At 39.6% G+C, this 18,191-nt stretch overlaps 1 protein-coding gene across 1 annotated transcript in view; it reads right to left on the bottom strand.

Annotated features, from left to right (window-relative positions):
• UNC79 (unc-79 homolog, NALCN channel complex subunit) overlaps positions 1-18,191 on the bottom strand; it is a 195,508-nt gene that overhangs the window by 57,729 nt on the left and 119,588 nt on the right. Inside the window, exons 31-35 of the mRNA XM_046647730.1 lie at positions 14,481-14,588; positions 11,048-11,164; positions 8,385-8,468; positions 4,963-5,065; positions 2,625-2,765 (exon numbers count right to left, since the gene is read on the bottom strand). Of these exons, the coding sequence (XP_046503686.1) occupies positions 2,625-2,765; positions 4,963-5,065; positions 8,385-8,468; positions 11,048-11,164; positions 14,481-14,588 (553 nt within the window). The remainder of the gene's footprint in view (positions 1-2,624; positions 2,766-4,962; positions 5,066-8,384; positions 8,469-11,047; positions 11,165-14,480; positions 14,589-18,191) is intronic.

Here is an 18,191-nt window from a genome sequence, read left to right as displayed (position 1 = left end):
ACAGTTAAGTCGGTTTAATATCACCCAGCCAATCTACAAAATGGCATCTGCAGCTAGGTTAGACAGATGACAGAGCAGCACTGGACCCAGTCCATCTCCAGATTAACTCAACTCAAAACGCATCTCTTTGTGTACAACCTCTGAAACCTCACCACAGACAAACTACAAACTGTAAGAGCCTCTATAAGATAGTAAAATGAGTAATAGGAGTTTTCGTCAGCTAATTGTTGGATTGCAATGACGTACTGAGAAGAGAAATGTATTAGGTTAAGTAATCAATATATAACGTGATTTTTGAAAAGTATAATTATATGGTGTGTACACATGGAAATATTCTGTATGTATGGAAAGAAAGAGAATGTACTAAATTGGTGAGTTTAGAAAAACATGTCTTGATCAGTAAGATATTAAAGAAACAAATATGGAGAATGCTACAAATTTATTTACTCAAGGCCACCAGAATGAGCCGGGCCAGGAAAGCAGTGGAGAGGAATAGAGGGTCCAGCAGCCACCAACAGCAGACACCATTCCCAGGTGCTTTGGTTATGGGCCCTCTCGTGCTAGTGACACTACGATGACAGAAAAGCATCGGCGAATAAACAGTGATTAAGGGTGCAGCAAATGTGATCTTGAAGGCTGGACCTAGAAAAAGGCGTGGGTACATTTTAAGAGGGATCTAAGTAGAGAGCAAAATACGAAATCATGTGGAAAGGCTTGGGTGATAAATGAAAGGGTTATGCTGAGGTTACATAACTCTTAGTATACCCTGGAAATAGTTCCCGGGGGACTAGCATAAATAAACCAAGTGTTTGTAAATTCACATTGCCTCGTGGAATTGAGGCATGCAAGAAAGCCCTGAATCAGGTGACTGCTGAATCTGTTTCCTTGGTAGTTTTGTGATTCGGCTTAGGTTGCTCAGAATTGTGGCGGCTTGCTTTAAATGCCCTGTCTCTTGCTAGTCTACCCAGGGGAGGTAGACATTTAAATATAAGTATATGTAAATATGTAAAAATGTTTCTGCTACTGTTTTTCCTTTGCTTTTCTTCAAAGCTCCTGTGTTCCCATCCTAACAGTTGGCAATGCTTGAACATGGTTTATTCTCACTTATGTTAAAACAAACAAAAACAAAATAAAGCGCCTCTATATATCTCTTACAACTTAGATCAGCTCTTCAAGGAGATGGTAACAAACAGAGCAATGCGCCTATTGATTCTACAACTGAAAAGTATTAATAGTAGGAATTGTGACCTTGCATTAAGAAAACCTCTCAATTCCACAAATATTGCTGGTAGCTGGTACAGCATTTATTCCACAATTATTATGATTAGGTTAAAATTAAGGGCTTAAATGAAATAATTCATCTTGTTTTAATCTCGCCATCTCCCTGTGTTCCTCACTTACTTTGCACATTGGCGATTTCTAAGTATTAGAGGTGGAATAGCTATACCATCTCTGATTATATATTCCTAAGAATATACATTCCTAAGGATACTACGAAAAATTGGGGGGAGGGGAATAAGGGAGTCATATACTTTTGGGATCAAGGGGTTTTAATGCTTTCCTGTTTATCTTTAACTTGAAGTCAGCATTTCTTCATTAAAAAGAAAAAAAAGATTAAATTTTAACTCTATTAAGACTCATTCGCTTTCTTTCCCTCAACTACCAGGAATTTGCAGAATTCAGTTTTTTCCCTACCCCCTCCATAGAGACTTTCCCTAAGAAATCGTTTCCATCCTGAACCTCTGTAGCACTTACCACTCACGCCACTCATTACAGCTCTTAACCATGTCCTGTCTTGTATTGCTATCAGTTATTCCACACGTCACTGTCCTCCTCAACAACGAAGCCACAAAGCCCTTGAGGGCAAGAGCTAGGTCTAATGCCCGCAGCCTGGAGCACCCGGCTCTGTGCCAGCGCACGCTGGAAACAGTAGATTCATGTGGATTCCGTTCAGTCCTCTCCTCTAAGTCGTGCACGCTAGGGCTACAGTTTGTTACTGAATTTGAACTTTACTTATATCCATGAAATACTTTTCTTCTGATGTCCTATCTACTAAGTGGAATGTTCTTAACCTGAAAATTCTCAAAGCAGCTAAGTTTCATCTTCCCTCAGTTAGGCGGGAGGCCCTGTTCCCAGAATGTGTGCATCCTTCGTTTTTCTGAGTCAGAAGCATGACACTGCTATACTACCATTTATCCCGTCACATGTCAATGCCCTAAGTTGCGTAATTAAGTGAGCCACTCCAAGATTACAAAATGCCTAGAGAACCCATCTTAAAGTAGGTAAAGGGAGATAATAATAACACAGCGTTTACCATGACCTATGCACAGTTCTGAGCATGGTTACAGACATTAGTTCGTATAGTAATAGAGAAAAAATAGAGTTTTCTTAGTGCAGTTTCCTCTAGCTTCACTCTGACACTGTGACTCCTAACCCTACACAGCTGGGGAATTCTATCAAAAGTTCGGTCCATTCATTTTTTAAAATTACTCTGAGTTGATCTTACAAATATCAAGTATTTATAAGTTTACTGAATGTTTCACTTTTGATCTGGTAGTTTTTATTTCAAGATATAGATGGAGTAAGCCTCCTTCCTACCAAACAAAACAGAAGCCGACATTCACCTTCCCACAGACTGCATGATGTCCAGCAATAGCGGGGCTGCCAAGTCTGGGCTTAAGTGAATGAATGTGGAGAGGACCACAATGGCCAGCCCAAGGGTCTCCTCATCATATTCTTCAAGAATGGCCCCACAGTCGTGGCATCTGCAAAGAAAACAGAGGAATGCTTTCCATGAAAGCCAACAATGTTTCCAGATATAACAAAGTACATATAGCCATTTCTGGTGAGTCTTGGAAAAGTCCCAAAAGGAGGTCAGTGGTCTCACTCTAACAACAAATAGGAGACTCCAATGCCAGCCTCCCCACAGACCAGAAGCAGCATATGTGGCAGAGATCAGGAGGGTTCACTGCATCTTTCTTTCAGCTGGCAAGCATCTGGCCTGTTCGTGAATCGTTGCTCCCTTTTACAGTGAGCACCAAGTGGACTAACTGTCTGAAGCTTCTGGTTGAAGGATTTTATGCATGTGAAATTATTGCTAGGGATCTCAGTAACTGGATAGTTTTTTCATTTGTTGAAATTAAAAGTGAAAAATGCCCAGACACAAATGGAAACTTTCCTAAGCTTTTGTATTAGAAAATGCCCTATTTGTGGGTGAGAGGCAGGGAAGCCAAGTCAATAGAACACTCTAGAAAGCTTGGGGAGTCTGGATCTCAGTCTCTTCTCTCCCACTCACTTAGATCAGTTTCATGAACTCACCACACCTACTGAACATAATATGTAAAACACAACACCTGCTCTTAAGTAACTTACAACTTATTTCTCTTTGTGGTGTCTAATGTAGGTTCAATTTAATATATATATATATTTCCCTATAAACTGACTTTTAAACATACAGGACTCACAGGGCCTGCCTGGTGGCACAGTGGTTAAGTTTGGATCCCGGGTGCACACCTATACACCACTCATCAAGTCACACTGTGGCCGTGACCCATATACAAAATAGAGGAAAATTGACACATATGTTAGGTCAGGGACAATCTTCCTCAAGCAAAAAAAAAAAAAGGAAGATTGGCAACAGATGTTAGCTCAGGGCCAATCTTCCTCACCAATATATATATATACACGTAGGATTCACATCTATAACTAAAAAAGAATAGACGTGGAGTGCACACAAAGGCAACCAGGAAGACAACTAGGGAAGATTGAGACTTGCAGGAGGACACAAAATGTGGAAATTATACCAAAGGAGAAGCTAAGAAGAGCCCTCCACAAGCAACGTGGTTCTCCCCACATGACATTCCAAGGCAGCTGTTCAAGACAGGCGCCTTCACTTCTTCAGCAATGACCATCAGCAGTGGCCAGCTGCACGGATCCTCACACCAGCCCCTTCCACCTCAGCCTTCTCTCCTTTTATCATAAGCCTACCCAATTTGTCACTTGGGGCACTTTTACCAGGAAGCCTCCCTGGCCCAAGGGGATCTCTCCAAACCTGCAATCCTACAAGTCTTCTTCTTTATCATACTCGCTGAACAAGAATTTATGTACCAGGCACTGTATAGGGAGCTTAAAGTATAAAATACAGAAGAAAAGGTCCCGGTCCCTAAGGAGCTCAGAATCTATTACAGAACATGTATGTAAAAACAACTACACAATTAAAATGCAATGTGATAAGTGATAGAATAGAGAGATGTATCAAATACTGTGGAAACTTGGAGAATGGCATGACTAATTCAGCCTTGTGGAATTAGGGAAACTTTGCCATAAGCTAGGTCTTGAAGCATGAATAGGAGTTCACTAGGCAGAGAAAGTAGAGAGAAGGGCACCTATGAAATCAGAGGAGAGAAAACATCAGGCATGCTCTGGAAGAGGTGAGGGGCTGGGGAAAGAGTTCCTGGCGTCAGGAGTGTTGGGCCATACCTTCACAATCTAAAGGGCCTTTCATACTAAGCTAAGGCATTGGGACTTTATCCTATAAGAAACCTGGGGATATTGAAGACTGACAAACCAGGAGGTGACATAACCAGTTTGAGATTCAGAGAACAGATTCTATTGGCAGGATGGGAGTAAGAATCAAGTCTCAAACTTAGTCCCATCCTAACAATTTGAGCTTCTGGTTGAGAGATGTTATTTGTGTGAAGTTATTGCTAGGAATTATCAGTAAGTGGATATTATTTGCTTTCATCCAAATTAAAAAAGAAAAATGTCTTGGCATAAATGGAAGCCGCCCATAAAATACTACGTTGCTAAAATAACAAATGCATACCAACTCTTATGGCTACAGCCATTTGAAGAACAAAGTATGACTTAAAGCATAGCATGCCTCCTCTGATTCTCACAACCACAGTGAGCAAACTCTCAAAATCTGTAAACACAGGGAAGAAAATAACCGTGCAAGCTTACTTGTCTGTCATCATTGTCGGCTGCTCATCTGTGAATTCTTCGGGTGCTGGCACAAACATACTGACAATGCTGGGTGCCGACAGCAGGCTGGATTTAGTGGCACCTGGGTAAGCAGCAAAGAGACAACTGGTGAATCAAGATCCGTTTCTGGGGGCCAGGAAAAGCCCCATGCTCCTCTTATACATCCTCCAAAGATCACATTCACAGGGATGTGACATGGACAATCCAACTGCACTGTGAAAAACCCTCAAGAGTAAAATGAATTCAAGAAAGACTGTGATTTGTTTCTATTTGTATGATTTTAAGAGCCCCCATCTCTCCCTTTGCTTCTTGACTTTGAAAAAATCAGAAAGAGTTCAGGTGTGCCAACAGGATACTAGGATAAACATGAAAAAAAGAGAAAATCTATTCAAAGGTACCCTTAAATGAGTTATTTAATTAACTCTTATTTGCTAGCATAAATGGAAGCTGCCTATACGATGCTATGTTTCTAAAATCACAAATGCAGACCAACACTAAAATGTTGCTCATTTTGGAAGGCTGTAAGATCCCAGAACTCCACACACCTAAGCAAGGGGAGAAGTTTGAGCTAGGAAATAGCAGGACAGTTTCCTACTTTGAAAATTAATATCATAAGCTCCCAAGCAAAAGACTTGATTTTTTTCAAACTGAAATATTGTTGAATGAAATATCACGTTTTGACAGAACCATCCAGTGACGTCAGCCCATTAGTATCACAGAGTTTCAAACTTTAGGTATTGATGCCTTCAAAGAGCTCTGAGGCAGGAATTTTGGCAAGATGCTCTAGTGGTGAGTAAACCTGGAGAGCCACCAGTGCCGGATTCTCCAGGGACTGTGGGAATGAGGTGCTCCAAGAAGAATCCCAAAGTGACAATCCAGAATAATGCCATTTTCTAAAAAATAATAACAGTGGCTCTGAATTCTTCAAACAGGAAAGACGGCAGAAAGACCCAATAGTTTCTCATCAAGGAACTGGTAACCTGGTGCCACAAAACAAACCAAACTCTGCATGATCTTTACTTAAATAGGAGAAAGAGAACAATTCAGATAATTGGTTTCTAAAGAAATCAACATAAAAACTTTAGAAATCTCACCAAGTGGACAATGTGTTTCAATCTGAGGGAGAAAAAAATGGTATTGAAACCTTTGAAGAGTCAAGATGCTTCCATACTATACAGACTCTCCTGCCTGATCAAAGGCTACCAAACGTGTTTATGAGAAGCAGAACCACAGACCCAATGGCAAAGGAAAGTATCTGAAAATATCTTTAAGTCACTTCCAAAGATCCCAAATGGGAATCCAAATTTTACTACTCTATTTACCAGCTATCTCTGAGATAACACTCTTCCCTAAGTGTATCCAAGTGTATCATTAACAAGGATCTCCAATTCTTTCATAAAGATGGTGCTATGAATGGAAGCAAAAGTATTTATTACAAGCATAAATACAAATTGATTAATAATAGAAAAGGCAAGAATTGGGCCAAGATAAAAAAAGACATGATTGGTTATTAAACAGTAAGGTAAACAGCATGAAGTTGCTTCAAGAAACCAAACACAGAAAGTTTAAATCCAATACTGAACACTTCTTGAACGTTGACAGACTATGTCTACCAGATACCAAAATGTCTGTGCTAAAAGTGAAAATATTCAGCTCATAAGATTTATAGTGACATATGAATAGTCTTATTAGAAACATGAGAAATTGATTTTTTAAAAAAAACTCTGAATCAAGGCTTTCAGAAGATTATTGCCTATTACTATTATATATAAATCATAATTCAAGTCAAGAAAAGGGAGAGAATCAAAGTCATTTGGGTGGTTTCAAGCCAATCATTACCCAATATACATGCCAAGGAACAGGTATTTTTGACAACAGCATTGTGAAGCTGTTTGTCTATATGACAACACAGAATGTGTGATGCAATATTTATGGCAGTCATCTATAAAAGCAGATAGGTTAAGTTATTGGGCGTTGGCCCCCATATGGCAACATTAGCTGAACCAATGGATTTCTGAATACTCCTAATGATGTGGGAGCAAAGAGTAATGTGCAAGAAGGTGGGAAATACAAAAAGGAAGCCATAGACCTCAGCTACCTTTGTTATAGCTGAGTCACAACTAAGTCTGCAATATTAAAGGCAGCCCCATTATCCTCCAGTTGTTGGCAACACTTTAGATGCCACCACTACTGGTTCCCCTAATGAATACCCAAAGTGTACTCTATTTGGAACTAGGAATAGAAATAGAAAGTTCTTCGAAACTTGAATAAAAGAGGGGACTTCCTCTTAAGCCCAGCTTCAAAGCTGGAGATTTTGACAAAGCCCCTTTGGGAATGTTAGAGATAGGAGAAAGTGTAAAGGTGTTGGTTTGTCTCAAAGCGTGTATGCACACATCAGTCCCCTAGCTACATCAACGGACTCTTCCGTTTACTGTGAAAGAGACTCACTTTCTGTATCTGTTTCCATTGCCTCATTCCATTTTTGCTGTTACTAACTGAGTCACTGGATCATGGATATGCACCAGAGTTTGTTCAACCACCATAACGTCTCATAAAAACTTTTCCTAGGCCCATAAAGAAGTCTCCTTTCATTGGATAGAGAGGCTAAAACTGTTACTCATTGCCAAATAAATGTTAGCAGAAGCTGCAAATAGCTCCTCATACCTAAGGAAAATTAGAAGAGTGACATAGTCTGGAATAATTGGTCTGCTTGATTTAAGGGACTAGCTAAGAGATGTGGTTGTCATAATTCATTTTTTGTTTTTTTGCTTTTCACAAATGATAGGTTAGCCTACTTCCTGAATTAAAAAAAAAGAACAAAAGTAATGATTAATTAGCCGTGAGATGAATTTTGAAAATACATGGGCTGATGATCTTAGCGTAGATTTATTCTGAGTTTGGTCCTATGAGCAGCATAAAGTCAAGTGTATATTTTGTGCAATTTCAGATAGCTGAAAATAATGTATTACTCTATGATCTCAGCATTCTAGAAGGAACACAGATAAACCGGACCATGCTCAGAGAAGTAGATACAAGATGATATTGAAAAATGATACGTATTAGGAGGAATACCAAAGGACCCAGGGATGTGTGGTTTAGAAAAGACTGAGGGAATAAGCAATGGGTAGCTGTTTTCAAAGGTGTGAAAAATTATGAGAGAGACTAGACTTGTTTTGTGTGGCCCCAAGGCTTAGAAAGTCACTACAGGGATGAACTTTCTGTCGGTCATGTTCAAAGAGGAAATGGCGTGCATTCCAGTCCCTGGAGGTGTTTGAGCAAAGGTTGGATCCACTTCCTGGAGCAGCTAAAGAAGAGATTTCAGCAGCTGCCGAGTGACTAGATGATTAGCATACATAGTTTCTTTCAGCTCTTACAGTCTGAGGTACTCTTACTCAACTAACCTCTCGTCCTCAATGGCTGGCCCTCCAGGTCAGGGTTGAGGCATACTGGCACATTACACTGGCGTTTCCCGGGCTGTATCTGTTCTGTGGATAAATAGAGCATTTTAGTCTTCAATGTGGTCAATTTAGCACAAGTCACAACACAAAGAATTTAACCAGTAATCTCTTGGGGCCATTTTTGGGTCATTGTTCTTGTTGATTATTAACATTTACAGGAAACATCCTAGATTTTAGGGTAGAGTTGTTTGGGGTTTCACTACAAACCTGCCATTCAGGTATATGAAATGCAATTGAAAGCAGGAGAGCCTTGAAAACCATCCAAAAAAAGTCCAGAATCTCTAGCCACCCCCCCAAAAAAGCTCAAATCCCATATCTCTTGATATGAAATGAAAAAAAAATGAAAGGCTAATGTCACAACCATGAAAGAAATGTTTTATGCAAATCGATAAATACATGAGTGATCATTTGGGGCAATGGCCAGAAAGGTCACATAGAAAACATGTGGAACTGGCAGCAAGGAAATGACAGGCATTTGCCTGAGGGCTGAGGAACAGAAGTGGGGCAGAGGCAGAAATGGAGGAGTGGTGCTTCAGAAACATTTGTTTCATATGAAAGATGAGGCAAAGAAGCAAGCCATCGGATGTGCACAGACAGGAAAAAAGGCAGGTATTCTGTGAGCAAGCAGGTGCATGCTGAGGTGAACTGATCATGACCCATGTTTTCGACTGCCTTTCTGAGTGCATCTCAGTGCATCTAAAGACCAGATTTGTTCTTTTGGAGACTAGCAAGTCACTGAATCAGCACAGGTGCTGTAAAGTGACATGCCACCTAACACTGAATTACACATTCATTGACTCTCGTCTGGTCTTGGATTTGGGGGAAACTTTTTATGGCACTAAGAAAAAGAAAAAGAATATTAAGATGAAGCTCTGGTAGGACTTGGTGACTAGAGAACCAAGTTGGAGGATGGAAAACAAGCCCAGGAGAACTCGGGTGAGAGAAATTCAGACAGCGTGTAAATGGCAAATACTAAATGAGAAACCAGAGGGACATGAACAAGGCTGAAGCTTGGTTGAAAAGTGGAAAATTCAGTTAAATGGGTTATTTGGCATCATGTAGATTTTTTTTTTAGGGTAAAATTTGGATTGTAAATTGAGATTTATTTGCCTTTTTATAACTACTGATTCAATCAAACTAGGCTGTAATTGTTGTCAGAATCTAAAATGGTTAGCTTAGGCTGAGCTACTTGCTAAGAAAACAGTAGCATGGTAAAATAATCTTCAGAGCCCCCAGGCCAACCTAATAAAAGCGGCATTTCATTATCAGAGAACTAACCAAACAAAAGCTCCCACTCTCAGTTCCTCACATAGCTTCATCTCAGTACAGAGAGACAAAATCCTCTCTGGTCCAGAACACCAGAAACACTTCACCCAAACCCGGTGAACTCTCCAGGCTGGTTGTCCGATGTCTTTCTCCTTATCTCCCTTGCCCGCTGGCTTTTGGCCATTTCATTACTCACTACCACTTATCACTGAAAGGAAAATAAAACACTAAACCTTTAAAATGTTAAGAACCCTTATAAAGGCCAGGAGAGTTGAAGCTATCTGTCAAATGTAGGATTGGGTATGGTGTATGGGATTTAGTTATCTAGACTAGCTCTCTTTTTTTGAAGAACAATGGGGGAAAATAAGATGAAATGTGTGTAAATATTATGGTTTTGAAAAAATAACAGTATCTCAAGATTTTGGTTTTGTGGACATTAGAATTCTCGGTCATAAGGAAGGGTATTAAAATAATCTCATGTAACTGTAGCCAGAAAGTACTAGACAAGATACTAAAATAGTCCGATCCAAGTGCTGGCCCCAGAGCATATCACAGTAATAAACCCTGATATTTTCATAGTGCGTGCATATTGCAGAGTGCTTTCACATATATAATCTTGTAACTCAAATGACCCATTTAATTAAAAAAGAAGAAGAAAAAGAAAAGGCAGGCACTCAAAAGAGCAGGATTGCGGCAGTACTACTGGTTTGAGAAAGTAGTACATGTGCAGAAGGTGGTAACAAAGTTTAGAAAATGCAGAGTGATCATGTTTAAAATAGACATGTCATGGCAGTCAATTCTTACTTTACAATTGAGGTTAGATGCAGTTCCATCATATGAGCATGAGGGTGTGCGGCTGCAACCTGGTGACCCTGCTGACTAAAACACAGAGCTCATATTCCCAGACCTACCGGCAGATCATGACGTCACTAGGCGGACATTTGTTATTATTATTATTACTATAAATATTCCCTTATTCTGGTACTTTATAAAACAGAGAATATTGATAATCAGATGTTCTGTAATTTGCATCATGAAATCATAGTTGCATTCCCTCCTTTATGCATTTACATCATTTAACCCCCAGATAGATCACCTAATATCTGGAATCTGGGTCTTAGAGGAAAAAAAGAGTTGGACCAGCCTAGATGGACAAACAGGTGTTTCTAGAACACTTGGAAAGTTTAAATAGACTTATTATTACCTTAGGTTTTTAAAAAAGTTATTTGAACCACAAAACACAAGAGAAAATCTATTCCTTAGTAAGGGAGCAGAGGGGACACAGAGAAAGTGGCATTAGCTAATCTGAGAGGTAAAGCAAGAAAAAAAGCTTGACCCACCAGTGTCCCAGTTGCTGATGTTATGGGGGGCGCTAGACTGGTGTTCCAGCTGTCGCTTCATTAACTGGCTCATTGTCAGAGCTCCCAGAGATCCCCTTTTCATCTGCCTATACTGAGCTATATGGAGGAAATTAGGAGATGATTACTAGGGGAAATAAATTTCCACAGCACACAAAGGCTCTACACAGCATATAAAATCGTAATTGAACCTTCATTGGCTATTTGTAATTGTTTGGTAAATTGTATGCTCCTGTCCAAATGAGAAACTAAGACACTATGCTATTCCGGGTGCCTTTCTTCCCTCAGTAAAGACAGAAACAGTGCCTATGGGCGCTTATCTGTAACCTGTAAATATTTACTCCAATTACAACAATATGATTATTTTCATTTACTTTTTTATTTGCATACTCTGCCTTGTTCCAAAAAGGATTTAAGACAGACAATACTACTTTGAATTTATAGCTTAACTTTCTTTAATGGAACTTGTGCATATATAGTTTCACTCTCCATTATATCCCCATGAGGCCCTCGTGTGTGTGTGTGTGTGTGTGTGTGTGTGTATGTATGTGTATATTTTGGAGTAGGATGACACATATCAACCCCAATTTTTAGAGAGAGAAATTGAAGCAAATGAAATTGTTACTTGAACCAACCAGCAAATGAGCTGGCTGTAAAACCAAAACATGTTGACTCCAAAATCAGTGCTCCTTTCAGTTTCTGTATAAGCCTCATCTACTGTTTGAAAAATGTGAACTGCATAACATTCCACAAGTATGTTCTAGCATACATCTTTGCTTTAGAAAATAGTGGTAACATTTGTATCCTGCAATTAAGTACTGACAAATATCCCACCAATGAAATGTCAAGTTATAAGCGTTTCCAAACCAGAAAAACAATGAAAAGCACTTCTGCCAGTAGACTGCTGAGTGGGACAGCAACCTGCCTCCTACCCTCCTCTTCCTCTGCGAGCGGTCCCACGAACCCTGCCATCCGCCCAGCGAACAAGCCAGAGCGTCGCCGACGTGCCTTTTCTACATGATCCCAAACACCTGGATATTTGAGAACTTGTGGTTATTCACTCTCTTATAAGGACGATTCAGAAACTGAAGCTCTGAATTACACGCCCTAGAAAGGAATGGTAGAAACTGGGATGATTGATGGCCCCTGGAAAGCCTTAAATGTTATACACAGGTTTCGCAATCATGATACCAAGGCAGCAACTTGGTGAGATGTGAAACCAGTTATAACATTATTCTTAATGTACTCAGCATGCTGTTTGATTCATGGCGGTCACGGCATGGTTAGCTACAAAGTAATCAGCTAATAAACTGATCAAAAGAGAGGGGTGTGATGGGAATTCTTGTGTCTTGGAGTCCGTGTTAACTGAATTCACAGAAATGACTATGCAAACCAACGTGAAAAGTTTCTGATTCTTGTTGTTGATTGGTAAAATTTACAATTTTATGACTCACTTGATAAGTGCGGTTTCAAGTAAAATCCAAAAGCAGATATCTTTTAGAAGATTTAACAAATTTAGAAATTAGTAGGCTCAAAGGATTTAAAACCTCTAGTGTATGAATAATTTCTCCAATTCTCAGTTGTTTGTAAAGACAGCAGAATTCCCTGAGAGTAAAAATCCTCAATGTTTAGCTCAGTGTGTAAGGCAGCTGGCATCCTGCCTCCAAGAACACGCCACAAAGAGCCACCCCACACATGCTTTTAATGGAGAGGAGGAGGAAGCCGGGAAGCTGATGATGCACTATGCTAACTCCACGCAGGCTAGATGCGATCATGACACAGGTGACACATTTATTTTACGGTACATTTAACTAGCACTGAAGTCAAGCTGACTTAGTCATCCTATCGCAAATTACACCTAATTTCTAATTAGAATCCACTATCATTTTCTTGGATGACTCATGCAAAGTAAGAGGAGAGAATATGCTTTCATGATTTTAGTATGTGGACTTAAAAATGGGCACTTTATCCTGTTATCAGACTTTTGTGATAAAAGAAGAACATGCAGATTCAGAACTAGCCGTTCTTCTTTGCTACCAAAAGGGCAGGTAAGTGTCACTTGGAAACACTTTCTTAGAATTTTGATGGTCTCTGTTATAACTGAATTTGAATTATTCTAAGGCAGTGTAGTATACTAAAAAAGAGCATGAGCTTGAAAATCCAACAGACCTCGCATTAATCCCTGGCTCTATCACTTAGTACCTGTATGACTCTAGGCAAGTCATTTAACCTCCCTGAACCTCCTTTTCCTAGTCTATCAAATGGGGTCAGTAATATCTGCCATGTAGTCCTGATGTAAGGATTGAATAAGATAATAATGTGTGTAAACCATTTAGCTCAGTGCCTGGCACGTGGTAAGTGTCAAATAAATGGTAGCTATTATTATACTATTATGACTGTAAGCTCCTTGAAAACAAGCGGTGTCTTATTTATTTGCTTTTTCATCTCCAGTGCTAAAGCACAGTGCCTGGCACCCAACAGACACTTAATAAACAGTTGCTGAATAAAAAATGAATGAATGCATGGATGAATGAACAATGAAGACGATGATGTTGTTCCATACTACCAGTCCAGCATTTAGGTTAAGATCTTTTTCTGGTTTTCAGGATCACCCTCATTTCAAAAGACGGTCAAATGAAAATTAACTAGCTCTTCAGGCAGTGTCCACATGGAACACAAAATATACAGCCTGTGTGACAAGGGTTTGCAGAAGTTGCACCTCTGTTTGTATTTCTGATTGCTGCTGAGAATTACCCAGGCTAAAGTCTCTTAATAGACCCCCCCGAGCCAGGTGGACACCGTCATCTCCACCCCAGTGGAACTCAAGCTCCTCATGGGCAAATCTAGGACCCAACAACAGAAGGCAGTTTCAAAACAGTCGCTCCTATAGAGCCTGTAAAATTTCATCTCATTTTTATTTTCTGATCCCCAAGGGCTAGATCCAGTCATGAGTTTAGGCTCATGATATTTCTGATAGATTTATTTTATGATAACCTAGATAAAATTTTGTCAATAATGGAGGTTATTCAAATTACACAAAGCTGTTCCATGTAAAATCCTGTCACAGACAATGCTTTCCACTTGTCCCGAATGAGTCCCATGCTTATGTTTGGGCTAGTCATATACAATTCTTATTTGATTGAATTATGAGATTCACTGATTATTCCTTAACAAATTAGGATTCTTGGCCAATCAGTAACCATACTGATTTATCAAATGCTTGAGATGTTGACAAAAGTGGGCCTATGCCTCAGGGTCTCTGAGAACATACAACACAATGTCACCTAGGAAGCTAACACAACATTAAAAAGAGAAAAAAAAACAATACCAAGAGTGTGAAAATTTAAAACAACACAGCAGATAATGTTCCAAAATCTCAATGTACTGGTGAAATGATCACAAAAGGAAATCTTACTTGATATTGAGGAATGGCTACTTGTTTCAGGCACACCTGCTTCTAATGTAGGGGCAGATGAGGATTCCCGTGGCATTTCCAAAGTTGAAAGGCCTTTAGTAGAGGGATCTACAAACAGAATATTATTTAAAACTCAGGACATTGATTCAAAGTAAGTTCAAGAACCTTTTCCATATCTTTTCCCCTCTTGCCTAATACACCCACTCAAATCATTACATACTTTCTGGCCCTACTAATTACTTTCATGGGATTACAGACACACCGGTTTCACAGTTCCATAGGGAGTTGCTTCCACATTGCACTCTACCTGATTATAATCTGTGGATATGCCTTTCGGAGATTAACGGTAGCACAATTACAGAGCTAAAGCTTGGCATGCTCACATGGCATATCCTTGAGCAGGTCACTTAACCTTTCCAGAACTGAATTTCTTTTCATCTGCTACCTAAAGATGCTTACAGTTCATTCCACCTGTATCGTTCCTCCACTCCACTTTTGTCTAGCAATTTCCTGCTCATCATTACATCTCAATTTATGCAGCCAATTCCTCCTCCACAAAGGCTTCCACGACCGCCCCCCCCAAACACAAAATACAAACAAAAAACTGGGTCAGGTGACCCTCTTATATCTTACCCAGAGCACCCTGTCCTTAATCTTTCCCAAACTTAACACACTCTAATGTAATTGTCTATTTACTTATCTATAACTTTTTGCTTAACCAGAAGGAATTTAAGAGCAGGGACTGTATCTAATTTTGAATAAATACTATTAACTCAAATTTTCTTTTTTATTAGTTGAGCGAGAAACAGAGTGTATCATTTTCTTCTTCTATTTGACAAAGGTATCTAAAATGAACTATTTTCTGCATAAAATATTGTCATTAACCTATCAATAATGGGAAACAAGCTGTCCCACATTATTCTAGGTAAAGATTATCCTTCAAAAGTTGTTGAAAAGTTTAATGGTTTATCACAGCAAACCCCCTAAAATTCTTTACAAACTTCCTTGCCATCTTAAGCAACACTATATATTGAACATAGTGAGCAGCCTGGAGTTAACACTGTGGGCTTCCATGATTATACCATGCTGTAATTCGGGGATACCCACCTAATTGGCTTCAAGTTCTTAAGCTTCATACATTGTCTCTGTCTCATCCTTTTCATATTGTCAATTATTTCTTCTTGCCACAGGGCAAGTCACTATACATTCACACATACTTTATTTAAGTATGCAGATGCTATTCTATTATTGGATGATCACTAAACTTGTTAAACTGTCAGAAATAAAAGTAAAATAGATCCTAGGTGAGAACCTGGGAGAAAAGTTGTTTTTTGGTTTTGGTTTTTTTTTTTTTTTTTTTTTTTGCTGGGGAAGATTCACCCAGAGCTAACATCTGTTGCCAGTCTCCCTCTTCTTTTTTTATGTGACCTGCCGCCACAGCATGGCCACTGATAGACGAGTGGTGTGCTTCTGTACTTGGGAACTGAACCTGGGCCACCAAAGCAGAGCACACCAAGCTTTGACTACCAGGCCATCGGTGCTGGCCTGAGACAAGTGTTTTTTGTTTTTTTGTTTTTTTAAGGTATGCTTTTTGGTGAGGAAGATTGGCCCTGGGCTAACATCTGTTGCCAATCCTCCTCTCTTTTTTTTTCTTTTCTCTTCAAAGCTTCAATACATAGTTGTATATCCTAGTTGTAGGTCATTCTAGTTCTTCTATGTGGGATGCCACCACAGCATGGCCTGATGAGTGGTGTGTGGGTCCGGGCCCAGGAAATGAACCAGTGAACCCTGGGCCACCAAAGCGGAGTGTGCAAACCTAACCACTCAGCCAGAGGCCGGCCCCTGGAGAAACGTTTTTAAGCATTGATTTTGCAACATCTATTTTTTATTCTCAGAGGGCTTTCTGAATAGGTATGATTGCCAGATTAATAATTTCTTGTAACAAAAAAAGTATAACTGTTACGATGTTTCCTGAACTCTCTTATTAAAGCATAAAATAACTACCCATTTTAAATTACCTCAGTCATTTAGATATTAAAGATTAGGTTATTCTTTTTCTCTTAGGTATTCTCCCCAAACCACTAGTTAAAAACATGCGTAATTATCTCTCTTCCCCTTATCGGCCTCTATTTTATGTATGCTGCTTCTGTGCCATAACAATCCCACCAACAATGGAAAATGAGGAGGCTTAAAGCGAATTTTCAAGAATTCTTTGAAAGATAATTGGGACTTTTAGAGTTTTGGTATGCTTTTTAAAATTCCTGGTGTATCTTTAATTTTAAAGAAATGTCATTACTGTAAGATAGTTATTAATAATCATTAGTGTACCAAGATTCTCTGAGCCAGGCAGTTTTTGCTCAGTCCTAAATCATTTTATGAAGCCTTCTGTTTGTATCCTGTTTAAGACAACAAATATTTGATTAGAGCTATGTACTCAGCTTAAAACATCCCTCTTCAGTTTTTTATACTGCTGTGCAGAAAATGTCATACTGTCAATTCATTCATCAAATATATGAACTCTACTCGGCACGTGGGATACAATCAGCTAAGAGGCCAGGCAAAAATCCTTGCCTTTGGGAGTTTTCATTTTAGTGGGGAGAGACAGATGGTAACTAATATGCCTAAAAGTAAATAAATTACTGTAGGTTAGAACAGTAATTCTTTGTAGAAGAGAAATAAAGAAGAGAAAATGATTCCAAGATGCCAGGTAGGGGTGGACAGGTGGGGTGCAGTTCAGACCTCATTGGGAACCTGATGTTTGACCAAAGAATTAAAAGAAGTGAGAGCCTGCCTGAGCCAGGCAGGAATCAGGGAACGACAGTTTCAGGCTGACGGAACAACCTGTAAAGGCCCTAAGGTAGGACTATGTGGGGAGTGTTCAAGAAATGGCAAGAGGCCACTGTGGCTGAGCAGAGACATGTGGAGAGAGCAGTGCCAAATGAAGTCAGAGAGCTAATGAGACTTGGAACCACGTAAGGCATTCTAGGAATTTAAAGGATTGAGCTTTTACTACAAAAGAAATGGAGAGCCATTTGTTTTGGTAATGGAATGTTTGCCCGCATGACAGTGACCAAAGGCTTGAAAAGTGCCTGTGCGATTGGGCTTGCTCTCTTGTGCCTCTTCCATCATCATGAGAAGAATATTCCCAGGCTTCATGGGTCTCAGGAGGAGGTTGGGCACCGGCCCAGCCTGATTAGCCAATCCACAGTGAACAAGAGACACTCAAATTAAATAACTGCTTATTATCGTATGCTGCTGAGATTGTATACTTATCTGTTACATAGCATTATTCCAGCAACAGGTAACTGATAGAGCTGCTAACATGTAAAACCATAAAACTAGATGAGATCACCCAGAGTGTACCAGAGGACTGAGAAAAGGATCAAAGACAGAGACATTAAGGCACTCCCTTGTGACGGAGATAGGGAGGAACCAACAAAAGAGATTGAGAAGGAGTGACCACTGAATAAGGGAAAACCGAGAGAGTGTGGTATCCTGGAAGCCAAGGGAAGTGGGCATGATCAGCGGTCTCAAATACTATAGGTATGTCAGAAGATAAGACCTAAGAACTGACCATTAGATTTAGCAGTGGAGGTCATCAGTGACCTTGACAAGTGAAATGTGGGTGAACTACTGGGGATGAAAGCTTCATAGAAATGAATTCTTTTTAGAAAGAATAGAATGGGAGAAAATTGGAGTTAGTATAAACAA

Source organism: Equus quagga, chromosome 20 (assembly GCF_021613505.1).
Source record: "Equus quagga isolate Etosha38 chromosome 20, UCLA_HA_Equagga_1.0, whole genome shotgun sequence".
Taxonomy (NCBI): Eukaryota; Metazoa; Chordata; class Mammalia; order Perissodactyla; family Equidae; genus Equus; species Equus quagga.
This window is presented reverse-complemented; position numbering and strand designations above follow the sequence as displayed.